This window comes from Scardinius erythrophthalmus (genome assembly GCF_964197995.2).
Source record: "Scardinius erythrophthalmus genome assembly, chromosome: 13".
NCBI classification, from domain to species: domain Eukaryota; kingdom Metazoa; phylum Chordata; class Actinopteri; order Cypriniformes; family Leuciscidae; genus Scardinius; species Scardinius erythrophthalmus.
The window spans coordinates 24,082,740-24,098,989 of NC_138233.1; the positions used below are offsets into that span (position 1 = coordinate 24,082,740).

General features: G+C 37.3%; 1 protein-coding gene across 2 annotated transcripts; it reads left to right on the top strand.

Moving 5' to 3' along the window:
* The first annotated feature begins 1,738 nt into the window (after positions 1–1,738).
* sparc (secreted protein, acidic, cysteine-rich (osteonectin)) lies at positions 1,739–13,008 on the top strand. Of its 2 annotated transcripts, none has more exons than XM_081382912.1 (10): positions 1,739–1,867; positions 6,784–6,853; positions 7,063–7,089; positions 7,533–7,620; positions 9,437–9,558; positions 9,784–9,904; positions 10,432–10,565; positions 11,744–11,892; positions 12,331–12,479; positions 12,567–13,008. In XM_081382912.1, the coding sequence occupies exons 2-10, from the start codon at positions 6,797–6,799 to the stop codon at positions 12,593–12,595; spliced, it is 876 nt and encodes a 291-aa protein (XP_081239038.1). In that variant the 5' UTR covers positions 1,739–1,867; positions 6,784–6,796; the 3' UTR covers positions 12,596–13,008. The 2 variants fall into 2 exon arrangements, with proteins under 2 accessions (XP_081239038.1, XP_081239039.1); XM_081382913.1 differs by having other exon boundaries at positions 1,743–1,867; positions 6,763–6,853.
* The last annotated feature ends 3,242 nt before the right edge of the window (positions 13,009–16,250 follow it).

Sequence of the window (16,250 nt, forward strand, 5' to 3'; positions counted from 1 at the left end):
ACATTATAATTTTATATATATTTATAAATATATATATGTGTGTGTGTGTGTGTGTGTGTGTGTTTGGGGGGGGGGGCATTTTTACCGATCCCCCACACACACACCCCCACCCCCACCCCCACCTCCCTCTTTATAATAGAAATGTGTCAGTTGCTGTTCTAAATCTCAGGGAGTCTGTGACCCTTTGTGATCTTGTTAGATCATCTCACAGACAGCGCCACGTCTGCAGTGGATAGAATAATTACACCTCCTCCGTGGCCTGCTTTCAGTGTCTGCAGAGGCCAGAATGGAAAATGCCACGTTGCAGGGAAACTATTTTTTTCCAGCGTTGTCTCATCCAGATGTTTCTCTCCTAACTGCTCTGTACACTCAGAAAGTACAGACATTAGCAATCTATAGCAGAGTGAACCTCTTTGACTGTGAATTTACGGCAGATGTCTGATGGGTGGAATGAAACGGTAGGCGTGATTAGTTTAGTCTGGTGGTCAGGACACACAAAACTAAGAGACAGTACAGTGGGATGGGCCCCTGGAATTTCAGACTGGATTTTTTTTTTTTTTTTTAGAAGATTCAAACATTTGACTCTCTCTAAAAAAATTCTGTGATGCCAATCTGAAATACATGCTACAGTCAGCCACTAAAGATGATCTGCGCACCATTATTTGATCATAAATGCTTTTAGGATCATACATTAGTAGGAGTGAATTACATAATGGGATGTGTATGTAAAAATCACTTCTGAGAGAAGTTTCTATAGATCTTTCTGGGCGGATGAAGCATTTATATAAGAATCTTACATCAAATATTGTGTCAAAGAATCAACAGATTAAAAAAATATTAATTAATTTTGATCTTTCCATCACATAAAACAAGTAAAATGTTCTATAGGGCTATGTACAGTATACTGGGTCATTTTAAAGTATAGCTCATGTTGTTGATTGAAATTATATTGGTTCATTATATATAGGTATTTTATATGTTATGTTTTTTTTTATGCATGTATTTTATTATGGAAATGTACATGTATGGTCCAAAGTTTGTAAGATAATATGATTTTTTCATGTTTTTGAAAGAAGTCTCTTATGCTCAACAAGGCTGCATTTAAATTTCATCAAAAATACAAAAAAAATGTACAAATATTATGAAAATTGAAAATAATTAAACAATTCTTAGCTGGAAGTGAGAATCTTTTTATCAGACACACATTATACGCTGGCTTGTTATGTTGGTCTATGTTCCCTCAAACTGGCAGTTAAGTTTACTAAAAAGATTCTTAAAAAATAACAATAAGTTACAGACTGTAATACACACCTGTTAGTTTTCTAAAACTACTGAGCCAAGTAAGTTACACTTTATTTCGATGGTCCACTTTAGACACTCTGCTAACTAACTTTACAACTACATGTCAACTAAATCTCATTATAATATTAGTGGACTGTAGTACTAGATTGTTATAGGGGTTCGGGTCAGTAGAGTAAGTCGACGTACTTGCAAAGTCACTCAGTAGAATGTCTAAAGTTGAGCATAGTGTTATATATTAAGCAGACAGTCTACTAATACTCTAAAGACTAGTAGTTGACATGAAGTTGCAAAGTCACCTATCAGTAGAATGTCTAAAGTGGACCATCAAAATAAAGTATTTAACACTATGAAATGATAAAGTTAATGGTAACATTGAGTATAAAGATCCACGTGAGTTGGATACAGAGAGTTAACTGTGGGACGTCCCACCCTAACTGAGTGAGAGGGGTTGACCGGACCTGCCCACAGCAAATGTCTTCTGTGTGAACTTGTATTGCTGTTAGATAGTTTCAGACCCTTCCAGCAGCTGACTTCTCCTCAGGCTTCTCTGTTAGACGGACAGAAGGTAAGAGCATTCATTTGGGTCCTCTTCCATTCTTACGTCCTGCATAAAGAAAACACACAGTCTATGGTCAAGTGTTGATTTACTAATACTTTCAAAACCATTGCCAAAACAACTCTTAATAATACTAGCTTGGTTTTTGTTTTTGTCTTACTTGCATGCTAAAAAGATTGTGAGGGTGTTAAACATTACTTTCTGAAAGCACAGATTTACTGACCTCTCTGTAAACCTTCCACTGGAAACAGGTGTCTGTTGTTTTCTATAAACTTTGAGTTGCTTATTTATTAATTATGAAATCTTTGTAAAATTAACACGAGCAGATTATTTACCAAGCTTATATTCTTACTGTGCTGTTTACTCAAAGTGTGAGCCTAAAACGTGCACATATTGAGGTATTGTGTGCCACATATGCAGCAGGAGGGGTGAAGACAGAGTCAGGGATGGAGGGGGAGGGGAGAGAGATTCGGCCCAATAGACCCCTCCCCTTACAATTACTCCCATCAAAAGGAATGCGTGTTTCCATGGTGATTTTTCACCAGCTGTTTGAGACCATGTCAAACGAGGCAGATGTCGCTGCTGTAGAAAAACAAGAATCGTGTGAAGACAAACTGTCAGTCAACAGCTGCCGGAGGGGCCGAGTTTTCCTTAAAAAAGTTTGAAGACCGTTTTTTCAAGCATTATTATTATTATTTTTTTTTTTTTCATAAAAATGTGCATATCATTTGATTATGGTAAAGGTTCCAAAAGTGGGTTTTTGCAGCGATGCCATTTTTGGTTCCGCAAAGAACCTTTAGGTAAACAGTTCTTAAATGAACCTATATGCAATTAAAAGGTTCCATGGATGATAAAGGTTCTTCATGGAACCATAGATGCCAATAAAGAACCTTTATTTTTAAGAGTGTATTTTGCAAGATTTCACCAGAAATATGTGGTATGGCATGAATAATATTCCCCCCGTGGAGCAGCAAAGATTTTCATGAGAGATTGGTGGAAAAAAAATATCATGCCTTTGGGTGAAACAAAAAAGGTTAAATGCGTTTTTTTTAATCAATTTTGCATGCAGGGGGTTTGTGAAGAAAGAACCCCCCCCCCCCTAAAAAAAAACAGATATGTTTGTCTTATGGCTTATATTTACAAATGCATAAGATTAACTCTAGGCTTAAAAAAACACACAAAACACACACACACACAAAGTTGCTGCCTTCTTACAATCACCTTGGATGTTTATTTCAACTTAAATTACATTAAACTTAAATAAATTGAGTTGGATCTTGTATAACCTATTTAAAAAAAGCTGAAATTGCTTAACTTATTTTGATGAGTTAAAGCAATGTAATATGTTGTCATGTCTTATTGATCATAGAATGTTTGTTGGTGAATCCCCCCAAAAAACTGAAGACTTATGCTTGAAAATAAAATTAAGTTGTAGAAATTGAAAAGGGCAACAAATCAGGTTAAGAATGAGGATTAGCACAAATCAGGTTTTGACCGCATTTTTAACCCAATGGTTCGTGGCTTGCGATCATCTTGAGGATCAGATGAATGAATAAGTCATATTTCATGGCCACAGATAAGGTCTTTTCAAGGTGATATGCTTTAATTTAGAGTGAAATTCATTTCCTTTCCCACAGACAGTTGCTCTGTTCTTTGCACTGGATAAAGGAGACCGCTAGGCAGTAATAACAGTGCGGTTTAACTTACAAACAGCAGTGGGGGATGGGCTGATGACTTAAAAAGGTCAGGTGATTGTTAACTCAGGTTACACGGATCTTATTTGCTCAGTCACTCTCTTTTAACTGTCTTTTGTCTAACTCAGAGCTCCATGTACTCCTTTTCAGCAGAGGATGAAATTTCCTCTTCCCCCACCTTGTTTTTCTGCACAAGGTTTAGCTTTGTAGGAGCTATTCGTCGGCACAGAAATCAAGATAAGGTTACAAAGAGATGAGTTTTCATTTCCCGAGAAACAAAACCCCAGGAGTAAAACAAACGTGTTGATTTGGTGCCGTAGCACATTTCAAAGTTAGCATGTCAACGCTGATTTGTTTGAAACCCCACTTTTTGCCACATTAAATCTGTTATTTTTTTATGTGACTGGCAGGTTCAGTTTGTTTCAAGGGAGCTTTCAGTAAGAAGTCTGTTTTTCTGCTTAGCGCTAAACGCCGCACAGATGCACGCAAGTAATTGTGCCGTAATGGACAGGTGGCTTGTGCAGAGGTTTACTGTTCATGCCAAGTGACTTCCTGCTCTATAAATCAAGCATGCCCACCATGCCAAACTCTATCCCAGTGCTGGGCATTGATGATGATATTTGTGTTTAATATTCTAAAACTACCTTGGATGATATTAGTGTAAGCGTAACAAACATATTTTCTCAGATATTGTTTAGTATTTAGATTTGCCAGAGATGCGTTGGCAGCAAGTCAAATATAGTGGATACAGTTTTGCAGCTTATTTGTTTATCTAGAGATTGAACCACCTGTTTTTCCGCTTCGGAGAGGAAGAGAACTCCGTCTGCGGAGCTTCTGGAAAATGACTCTTTGGGGGGAAAAAAACGCAGAGTACTGAGCTGCTGTTTTCCTCACGGTTTACACCCAACAACCTGCTGCTTACCTTACTTAACTCTAAATTAAATATTGGGTAAAAATGGCATCCTTTATACCGCTGACTTTCCTTCAGTTCAGGCATGTTTGATTTTCAGTGCGACCTTCCAAACAAAATAAGTTGTTTTGCTCTAAAGTGACTCCACTAGAGTAGTGGACTTTTACTTCAGCCAAAAAAGTGAATTACATAAATGTGCCAAGTCGTCTCCTGAAAGGAACAGAGCAGACATCCAAATTAAATACAGGACATGATGTCGGGTCATTTCCTTCGTCCTATGACTCACACGACCTGTTAAAATAGAACGTTTTTGTTGACGGGAAGCGAAAAGATTCCTCGTCTGCCATGTTTCAAGACGTCAGTATTTGAGGAGGGTGACAGAGTCTCTGTAGTTTTCCATGTCTAAGTCTATTAGAGATGTGGGGTGTCTGACCTTGATTCGAGCAACCACCTTCTTTTCCTTTGCCAAAGAAAACAGGGCCATTGAAAGGTTCACAAAACTCCTTGCACGGCTTTCATGTGCTGAAATCAAGAGATCATGCGTCATGCACTCAACTACAAGAGTTCTTGGGTGAACTGACCAACAATATTACTCAAAAATCAAATCTAATAGGATCCATGGATTTCCATGACATATCCGAAGGCTATTTGAAATCTAAAACCACACTTTTTTATGAAATATTTGACAACACAACCAACTGGTCAATCAGGGTCAGAATGAGCCTCCAAGGATTTAAAGTCGCATGAAACAGAAGTTGTGATAATCTTCTCTTCCCTATTGTGGCGTATATCCGAGTGAAACGGCTTGTCAAACAAGAACATATATGGTCTTGGAATTGCCAATGGAAATTGATCGGATGTTTGTGGTTTGCTATAGCTATGTGATTGACAAGTTGCCCCGCCCTCGTGCCAATAAACACATCATCAGAGAAGAGATGACGCTGCAAGACGGAGGGGAAGTTATTTTGTTTAAAAATTATGAAGGCACATGAATGAAAAAAATAAATGATGTGCACAGATAAATAATGGTAATAAATACTGCAATATTCCATAAAAACAAGAATTTTCAATATTTACTTCATCGTGACTTTTAGTTGAAAGTACGCATTAAGTACGCATATGACATTTTGATTAAAAATAAGAGCTCAAAAGTAAAAAAATAAAAATAAAATAATAACGAAACATGCACGTATGAATCTTTCACAATGAGATCAATAAGATGCAATTAGAAAAAAGAACTTCACCACGCCGATTTTAACTAACCTCATGCAGTTTTTCATGAATAAACTAGGAATTTTTCAACCTTGAGCAACAAGCCAAGGAGATTCTCAGCAGTTGCTGGGCAAATTATTCTCAGGTCAGTGCTTTCAAGAAGACTCCTTAATTCCCACAAGAATTGTATAACTCGGCCAATTACTGCACAGATTTTTTGCACTAATCCCACCCATTATCCACTCATGCACAAACAGGCCCACCACAGTTTGAGGGGTGAGAAATTAGCTTTGTAAGTCAAAAGCCAAATATGTCGGGACACATTTTCATCATGCTCGTTGCATGAACTTGGCTGATGGATCCTCCCTCAATAACCAATAACTTTCACAATCAAACACAGTCAACGTTAGCATCAAGCCTTTCATGTTCAGAAATGGCAGGGTATCTTTTGTTTCGCAGCTAGTTTCATTACTGCGTCTGTGTTTTTATAGAAAAACAACAGTGTCTGGCTTTGATCTGTGATCTTAAGTGCACCAAAAATGCTGTTGGTAGAATCTCCCCAGTGATGGTCTACCGATGTCTGCTTTGAACTTTCCAGCCATAAACAAAGTATATCTATATTGATTCAGAGAGACAAGGGGAAAGCAAGAGAGATCTTTGGTACAAAGAAAATGGACGTGAGAGTGAGTGCTTTCAGACAAACAGCCCCTATCTTCCTGCAGGAAAGTGTCGTTTCTCAAGGAGAACATATCGCATCAGTCCGTCTTCCAGGGGCTCTTTGAGCGAGAGGAAAGCGGTCGAGCTAGCAGAACAAATACAGACAGAGCTCTTATCTCAATCAGCTTCTGTGTCTGGAGAGACTGACTTCTGTAGGCTACTTATCCGTCGTCGAGCATACAGAGCAGGTCTGGTGGCCCGAACGCGTGTGGTTCAGCATCTGAGGTGTATTGATCTCGTGTTACGGGTGGATATATATAAAAGGAATATATAGGAGCAACTGGAATGTTTGTGTGTGATTTTGTTGTCTCATACTCCTACAAAACATGCATGATACTAACATGATAATGTGATGCTCTGTAAATACTCAGGTTTTGGGTGTTTTTGCTTAGGCTGAAACTCAAGATGAGGGTTTGGATCTTCTTCCTGTTCTGCCTCGCTGGCAAGACTCTGGCTGCTCCAGTAAGTATCTGAAAGAGAAACATTAAATAAATATATTATTTATATTGAGTATTATATTATAGAAACTGATTTTATAATAAGTAAATGAAATAATATAAAACAAGCTTTGTTTTCAAAACCAAAGAGCATTTTTTTATGTCCGTAGCTCCCACAGTTATGTTGTTTTGTGACTAAACTTTGACTTAACTCCATACAAATTTACTTTACAGACCGAAGAGGAGCCAGTTGTTGAAGAGGTATCTTATATTTATTTAAACTGACATTTAAATCTTTTAAAACATCTCAAAAAATGTTTAATAAGGCCAAACTGCATTTTTAAGAAGCCTTGTCAAGCCAGTCATTGGCCAAAAATAGACACCTCAACCCCATTATGGGACCAGATGTGTTTATATATGCAACTTCCTGTTAAATTCCCTGGGGGGACTGAAATCCATAAAAGTTTGAAAATATATCTAAAATGGACTAATTACAATTCATTGCTTCGCCACATGTGCACACAGATGCCAGTTGTGTTGGACACAAAAGCAAAACTCTTGTTGTGGCTGTGCAGTAATGTGGGTCATTCGCTCTCAGTGCAGTTTTACATATTTTCCTCACATAAAAGAGGAAAGCTGTGTTTAAAACTGGGCTTGGTTCTACAGGCCATACCATAATACTTCTTTTCTGTCTGATAATTCAGGAGCTGGAAGTGGGAGCTAACCCAGTCCAGGTGGAGACCGGAGAATTTGATGAGGCCATTGAAGTTGTGGAGGATGTTATTGCTGAGAGTGAGTTTGATGTCTTTCCCACACCACCGCCACCACCACCAAAGTTTTGTACAGTACAGAGATGTTTCTGCTGTTTGCATCATGTCTTATGTCCCTGCATATGAGTGAAGTTGTGATAACGTGTGTAGATGTACATAAGACCATGGGTAATAACAGGCTGCAGATAAGTCAGATGTAGACAGCTATAATTATGTTTTCAGACAGACTAAGTTATACAGGACAAAGTTGATGCCAGTGCCAGTCATCAAGCCACATGGTGTTTTTGCCAACCACAAAATATTTAGAAAGGGGAAAGAAATGTAAATCCACTGGAGAAGATTTTTTATGCCCTTTAAAGGAATAAAATAAAAGAATATACTATAATATATATATTATTAAATATATATTAAAAATGACAAAAAATTAAAGGGTTAGTTCATCCAAAAAGTTAATATTCTGTCATTAATTACTCGCCCTCATGTTGTTCTAAACCCGTAAGACTTTCATTCGTCTTCGGAACACAAATGAAGATCTTTTTAATGAAATCTGAGAACTTTCTGTCCCTCCATTAACAGCCTACGCAACTACCACTTTCAAGCCCCAGAAAGGTAAAGACATCATTAAAGTAATCCATCCAACTCCAGTGCCTCAGTTTTTTGAAGCGACGCAGGTGCTTCGTTCGTGCAACAAACATAATTGACCATTTTATTTACAAAATATTAATCTCCAAAGCGCCTTCACGAGAGCAACACAATGTATGTGTTGTGAAGTTGTTGCGTGAACATGCATTCGAAATTAATATTTTAAATAAATAAAGTGGTAAATTATATTTAAAAAATTCACAAACAAAGCCCTCGCGTCGCTTCATAAAACTGAGGTTAAACCACAGGAGACACATGGACTACTTAAAGAGATAGTTCACTTTGAAATTAAATTTTGGTATGTTTTAGCTTACCTCAAGGACATCCAAGATGTAGGTGTCTTTTTTTCCGAAGTAGTTTCAATTTTGATATTTTTAGGTCAAACCGTTCTTGTCTGTCAGTCATATAATGCAGGTCTATGGTCACTGTCTCAAAGAGCATGCACAGAGTCCAAATTAAAACAATTCTTCATCATCCAAATTAAACAATTCCCCATCGTAAGTACACATTGATGGCCTAAGACACGAAACGAGCAGTTTGTGTGAGAAAACGAACAGTATTTATATCGTTTTTAACTCTTATACACAGCCACATCCAAGTGATCTGAGGGCGCGCGCGCATCCTGGTGTGTGAAGTGTGCGCAGACTGGTGCATAGATATATACACTAGATGTTGCCTTGGCTATGGCAGTTCATTGGAATGAATGTCTTTAAGGTGACATCTAGTGTATATATCTATGCACCAGTCTGCGCACGATATAATACTGTTTGTTTTCTCACACAAACCGCTCGTTTCGTGTCTTAGGCCATCAATGTGTACTTAATTTGGACGATGGGGAATTGTTTTAATTTGGACTCTGTGCATGCTCTTTGAGACAGTGACCATAGACCTGCATGATAAGACTGTCAGACAAGAACGGTTTGACCTAAAAATATCAAAATTGAAACTACTGTGGAAAAAAATACACCTACATCTTGGATGCCCTTGAGGTAAGCTAAAACATACCAAAATTTTATTTCAAAGTGAACTATCCCTTTAAATTATGTCTTTACTACATTTCAGGGGCTTGAAAGTGGTAGTTGCGTAGGCTGTTATTGGAGGGACAGAAAGTTCTCAGATTTCAAAAATATCTTCATTTTTGGTCCGAAGATAAATTAATGTAAAATAAATTAATCATCAATGATTTTTCCTTACAGACCCCTGCCTAAACCATCACTGCAAGAAAGGCAAGGTGTGCGAGGTTGATGACAGCAACCAGCCCATGTGTGTATGCCAGGACCCCTTGACCTGCCCCGCCCCAGTTGGAGATTTCGAGCATGTGCGTGTCTTTAGTCATTTCCTTCATTTCACATCTGTCTCAAGTCTCCACACGTGCAGTGACAGCAATGCCTAGAAACACATGCACACCATTTTAGCAGTTTGATTGAAATGCTAGTTTATGTATTTAGGCATGTCAGTAAACATTAGTAGGATACCTTGGGGAAATCCAAACCTGTCAAGCTGACAACCGTGGCATTTATGATTGCTCATATTTCTGTCACAGGTCTGTGGCACTGACAACAAGACCTACGAGTCCTCCTGCCACTTCTTTGCCACCAAATGCGCACTGGAGGGCACAAAGAAGGGCCACAAGCTGCACCTGGACTACATCGGACCCTGCAAATGTGAGCACACGACTGTGAAGGCACAAACATTCAAACAGACTTTAAGTGTAAAATTTAGACCTCTCACAAACTCAGCCATGAATGCAAGTGGAAGTGAGTGCTTTAAAGTGATTGATGGCTTGTAGCTTTGAGGCGTCCCTGTTGCCCCCTCCAAACACTGAGAACAGGGCGAGCCTGAGCTTGCCAGTGCTGCTCCACAAAGCAGGCCGAATCCCCCTAAATCTGCCTCATCCACTGTCGTTGTACGCCTGATGGGATGAGTCGGGACTGAAGGGCTCAGATGGAGCTCCCGCTGTGGCCTAGTCTCATTGCTAAGCAGGGTGTCTCAGTAAGAGACTCAGAAAAAGTGTTTTTGGCATTAACGAATTAGATCCTAACATCTTTAACATTAATATTAGCCAGAGGGCTGTAATTTGCCTCCTTTTAGACTATCATGCTGCATTATGTGCTAAGAGGCGTGTTAGCATGCTGTTTGTGTTTATTATTTATTACAAATTGATTGTTTTAACGTTTGGATTTCCCCTCAGTCATCGCCCCCTGCATGGACAACGAGCTGAGCGAGTTCCCCCTGCGCATGAGGGACTGGCTGAAGAACGTGCTGGTGACCCTGTACGAGCGCGATGAGGACAATAACCTGCTCACCGAGAAGCAGAAACTCAGAGTCAGTTCAACTGTTTGCCTTTAAAACACTGTTTAACCAGCTGAGATTTCCATTATCCTCTACATAGCAATGTAAAAAGAATGTTAACAAAAGATTAGACCAGTAACAATGAAAGACAAAGAAAAAGAAACACAAAAATTCCAAAAAATATTTAGGCCATTTCATATAAAATTTCCATCCATTTGAACATAAACTAATGTGATGCATATTTTATCAGTCATAGATCATTGATAAAAAAACAAAACAGGTAAGAATTCTGTAATACTAATAAATTGAATGTGTTTTAAATACGCAATAACCAGGTTTATATGTTTCTCATCAATAAATCCCAAATCTCTTTAACCAACTTAATATTGCTTGTTCCACAGCTAGCCATATTTTAACCATGTTCATTTTAATTGAATAAATGTAGTTAATTGAATAAAGGATTTATGCCGATACTAAGCTATTTGATACTAAAAACATGAGGTCACACTTTAGTTTAGGGTCCATTTCTCTCTATTAACTAACTATTAACTACGACTTTTACCTCAATAAACTCATAATTATTACTGCTTATTAATAGTAAGGTAGTTGTTAAAGGGATGATTTCCTTTCTTCTGCTAAACACAAAAGAAGATATTTAAAAAAAGGTTGGCAATTAAAAATTTGCTGGTCCCCATTGACATCCATAGTATTTTTTTTTTCCTACTATGGAAGTCAATGAGGTCCATCAGTCGTCTGGTTACCGACTTTCTTCAAAATATCTTCTTTTGTGTTCAGCAGAAGAAAGAAAGTCATACAGGTTTGGAACAACTTGAGGGAGAGTAAATGATGACAGAATTTTCATTTTTGGGTGAACTATCCCTTTAAGTTTAGGTATTGGGTAGGATTTAGGGATGTAGAATATGGTCGTGCAGAATAAGGCATTGATGTAAAATCAAATAGATGCAAATAGAAAAAAAAAAAATCTTACCGGTTTCTATCTGTTTCATTTATGTGCGACTGCAAATATGCATCCCATTAGGTTTATAAGTTTATGTTAAAACTGTATCATCCAAATGGATAGAAATTTTGTATACGATTCAAAAGCATGAATTTAAATGTAAGCCTAAAGATTCTTTGAGTGCATAATTTAACAATAGTCAAAGCCAGTTGGCGAAACTACTGAAATGCCAAACCTCATGCTGTGTTTTTAGGTGAAGAAGATTTATGAGAATGAGAAGAGGCTGCAGGCCGGTGAGCATTCTCTGGACCTTCTGGCCCTGGACTTTGAGAAGAACTACAACATGTACATCTTCCCCGTTCACTGGCAGTTTGGCCAGCTTGACCAGCACCCTATTGACGGGTATGTTTAACTCATTTTCACAGCCATTCCAGCTAGACCCAAACCTAACATACTTCAGAGAAAAAATCTATAAAAAATAAATATTTTATAATAACTATTACCTTGATGGTTCAGCTAAGTGTTTTGGTAGCAGAAGCTAACAGTAGCCTTCAGTAGCCAAATATATATATATATATATATATATATATATATATATATATATATATATATATATATATATATATATATTGTTTCAACTTAAAACTTTTAAGTTTAGTCAACTTGAAATGTGAAATTCGACTAAGTGACAACTTGGATATTTGAGTTGACAAAACTTAAAATTTTAATCCAGAACAAACGCTTACTTTTTAAGTTGAAACAACAATTGTTTTCACTGTGTAATATGTCAGTAAATTTTTTTATTAATCTAAAAGCACGTGTTATTTTGTGTTATACAAGGTTCCTGTCCCACACCGAGCTGTCCCCTCTGCGTGCTCCTCTCGTCCCAATGGAGCACTGCACCACCAGCTTCTTTGAGCAGTGCGATGCTGACAAAGACAAGTACATCGCTCTAGAGGAGTGGGCCAACTGCTTTGGAATCAAAGAACGTGAGTTTTTGACCATGCAATTCATACTGTATTTCTTTAATGTACAATTCATTTTATTTGCTAACTTTGGCTGTTTTCTGCTTACAGAGGACGTCGACACTGATCTTGTCATCTGAGCACGTCTCCCATTGACGCTCCCTAGATACTATTGGGGCGAGGTGCTAACCCTTAAGTTAAAATCAAATTAAAGGTGCTAATTGCGATTTCTAACAACCTGCATATACCACTAAACATTCATAATGTTTAAAAGAAAGTGCACAATCCACACGGTAACTATCACAATAAGTGATTGAACACTGCCCATTTTTTAAAGTTAGTTGAAGTTGGTAAGACAATGTTGGACAGGCTGTATTAAAGACAGAGTTAAATATGATGAACTATGTATGTTGCAAAAACACTTTTTTTTTCGCTTTGGAAATGGATCCAAAAATGTTTTTTTTTTAAACTCAGAATCAGGGCTTGAATTGTAAGTTTGGAGTTTGGATGGTGGAAATGTACAAATCAAAATAAAGTTTCCAAATAAATGTTATTTCTGCTTGCTTTATAAACTTTTAGTTTAATTTGTTGCACTCTTTGCGGTGGTGGATTATTTGTTTTGATTTCTTTATTAAATCTGAAAACGTCTTTTAATTTGAGCCCTGAATATCTACAGGCGGATGTTTTTATTTGCATATTGTTTCCTGTCAGACATCAGGGCCAAATGTTGAGTGTTTTAAAAGTTGAATAATAAAAGGAAATATTAATTGAATTCAAGAGGACAGAATCTCGCCGGATGAGATTTTTTTTTTTCTCCCTCTAGCATGTTCACATACATTTGCAGTATTTGCCACAATGTGAGCACTATGAATCTCTTTACAGAAATAAAAGCTACTGAAATTTTCAAACCCAATCTTTGCATGCATTTATCCATTTGTCTTGATCTGTTTCCCCCAGGTTCATAACGGCATAACCCATTTATACTTAAATGTTTGCTATGGAAAGAATGAAAAACTTTGTCAAACATGATGTTTACAGATCATTTGTTTTATTCCACTATACCCAAGATTGAAGTAAATATGATTATGACTGCAAATAATCTTATAATCTTGTCAAAATGTGCAAAGAAAACAATGGTGCATGGTCAGCGGGATCTCTGTATACTGTGGGGCTAAAAATCTGGAACACATATGTTAGTAGTTTCCTCGAGGGTGGAGTGGATGTTTACGTAATTTCCATGCCTTTGCATTTTAAAATATATATTTTAGGAGCCTGTATTTACAGGATTATTTTTAAGCCTCCGAGGCGATGTGGCTACCTCAGTGTTTAACTGGTTGCACTGGACAGTTAAATGCTGAAAAACATCCACAAATCAAACTTTAACAGCCCTCTCAACAAGCACGTATTTATATATTTGTTTTATAATAATTTAAGATAAGAAGATAGGACTCATGTGGAGAGAATTTTCTTAAACATCTTAGATTATTCCAGAAAGAAATTCTTTTTTTTTTTTTTGCTTAAAGTCGTAATCTGTAGTTTTTCACACTATTTAAACATAAGGTATGTTCATATTTCTAAACAACCAATAATTTAGGCTCTATAGTTCTATAACTCAAACAGAACCATGTTTCAAGCATGTTGCATATTTGCACGAAGCAGTGGGAAAAAGAGTTGATGGTCTCAGTGGGGATCAAGCAGAGCTAGAGAGAAAGAGCTGGATTTACCCAGTCACCAGGCTCACCCTTCCAGCCAGACACTCACGTCAGGAATCTCAAACAATGGCAGAGCTCCAGCCAGAACACTGTGCTGCTCAGTCCAGCCCACTTCTGCACCGGGGAGGGGTAAAACACTCTTCTCCACTCCTTCTTAACCCTAAAAACAGAATGCTGCAGATCACAAAATCACAACATTACTAACACAAGCCTTAAAGTCCCAACATGAATCACTAGACACAGCATACACACTGCCTTTCAAAACTAGTTTTAGAATGGTATGATCGGTCAGTCCCACAGACCCAGCCCCAAACCCAATCTCTTAAAAATTAATAAAGGCTGTTTCTAAAGTACTTCTTCCTGCCTCTATGTATTAATGCTCATGGGTAGCATAAAAAGGTTCCATTCAGACCTTAACATTAAGTATTTTACTGCTATGTGTCAACAAGATTCAACAAGACATTTTCACCTGGCTAGACCCAATGTTTAGATCTGTTGTGGTATTTATGCAAATTAGCACATACGTAATTAGATTGTGCACCGTTTGTCCATGTTAACAAACAATTCAAAAAAAAAACTTGTAATACATTTTTTGTTTGTCTTGATGTAAGTAATCAACTCAGTAATTTTCATGGTGATATCTAAAGGTTCAAATTTTTACCCTATTCACGTAAGAAAAATAATGTAGGCGTATGAATAGGCTACATTTGGGTCTTTTTCAAAACTTTTCCCTAATGGGATTCTTCTGGGCTTTTTTTTTTTTTTCTTACTCAGGACATATTGAGGATACAAAATCAATCGAGTTTGCTTCTGTTGCAATTTGTTTAAGGTTTCCCCCCCCCCCCCCCATTTTGGCTTAAAATGACTGGACTATAAGCATCCTAATACTAAAACGTCACTTTAGAAACGGCAACGTAGGAACACTGAGTTGCTTCATTAAAGCTTATTGTATTATGTAGAGTAGAGAATCATGAGAGAGACATCGACTATGCGAGTGCATTACCTGCATCTAGCTGATATTCTTCAGGTCAGTCTTATATTCATAATCACAAAATAAGTTTGAATGTCCATTGATATCTTTGTCTATGTCCTTTTAACAGTTAAGGGGTGCTATAGTCAATGCATTTGTAAGTTGTGTCTTATAGGGTGTTGTTTAAAGTAAAAACAACGTCCTTGTTTACAACCTTGTTTTCCCTTTCAATAAAAAAGTATTTGCAACTGCACTGACTCACTTAAAGACAGTCTTTGCTGCCACCTAATGGTGTAATAATGTAACTTTCACTGAAGTCGAAATCACTCTTTCTCAATACCAATACGAAGTTATTTATATAATATTATTTTAAAATAATATATATGTAATATAATACAATCAGTTCAGTCAAAAGAACAAAAGCAGAGATTGCCAGTTTGATATACCCAAAATGAATTGAGGTTTAAATCTGCATAAACAGCGATGTTACCACCTCGTTGCTGAGAAATATAATGTGGCGATTCAGTAGCCAAGCTATTGTTAATAGCAGTATTGACAATTGTCTGTGCTCCTGAATGTGTGTGTGTGTGTGTGTGTGTGTGTGTGTGTGTGTGTGTGTAGCGTGATCTCCGAATGCGAGTGATATGTGTGTGTGTGTGTGAGTGTGTGTGCTTCAATATAAGCAGCGCATTTATATAGAGTGGTGATTAAACTGACTGGAACTACCTCTACATTAAACTGAATGCACACCTTCCAGCCAATCGGAATCGAATATTCAGACAGACCTGTGACGGTTTTATAAACAATTTCACACGTTAGATAGGCCTCTCAGTTAAAAAACAAAACAAAAACAAACGTATGATTAATATTGTGTACTATTTTGATCCTCATTTTCAATATCAGGTTTATCTAGGCCTATACTCCTAAAACAACCTGTCCTCAGACCAATACATTATAACATTATATAATTGATGTAAACTTGAAATATAAGCTTGTCTTTTAAAGCAATTCTACTTACAGAATGAAGAGGTTTGTTTAATAAAAAAATATGAAATACGATTTCACAGCTGTGTTCACATCAGATCGCCTATTTCTGAATTTGTTTTCACACCT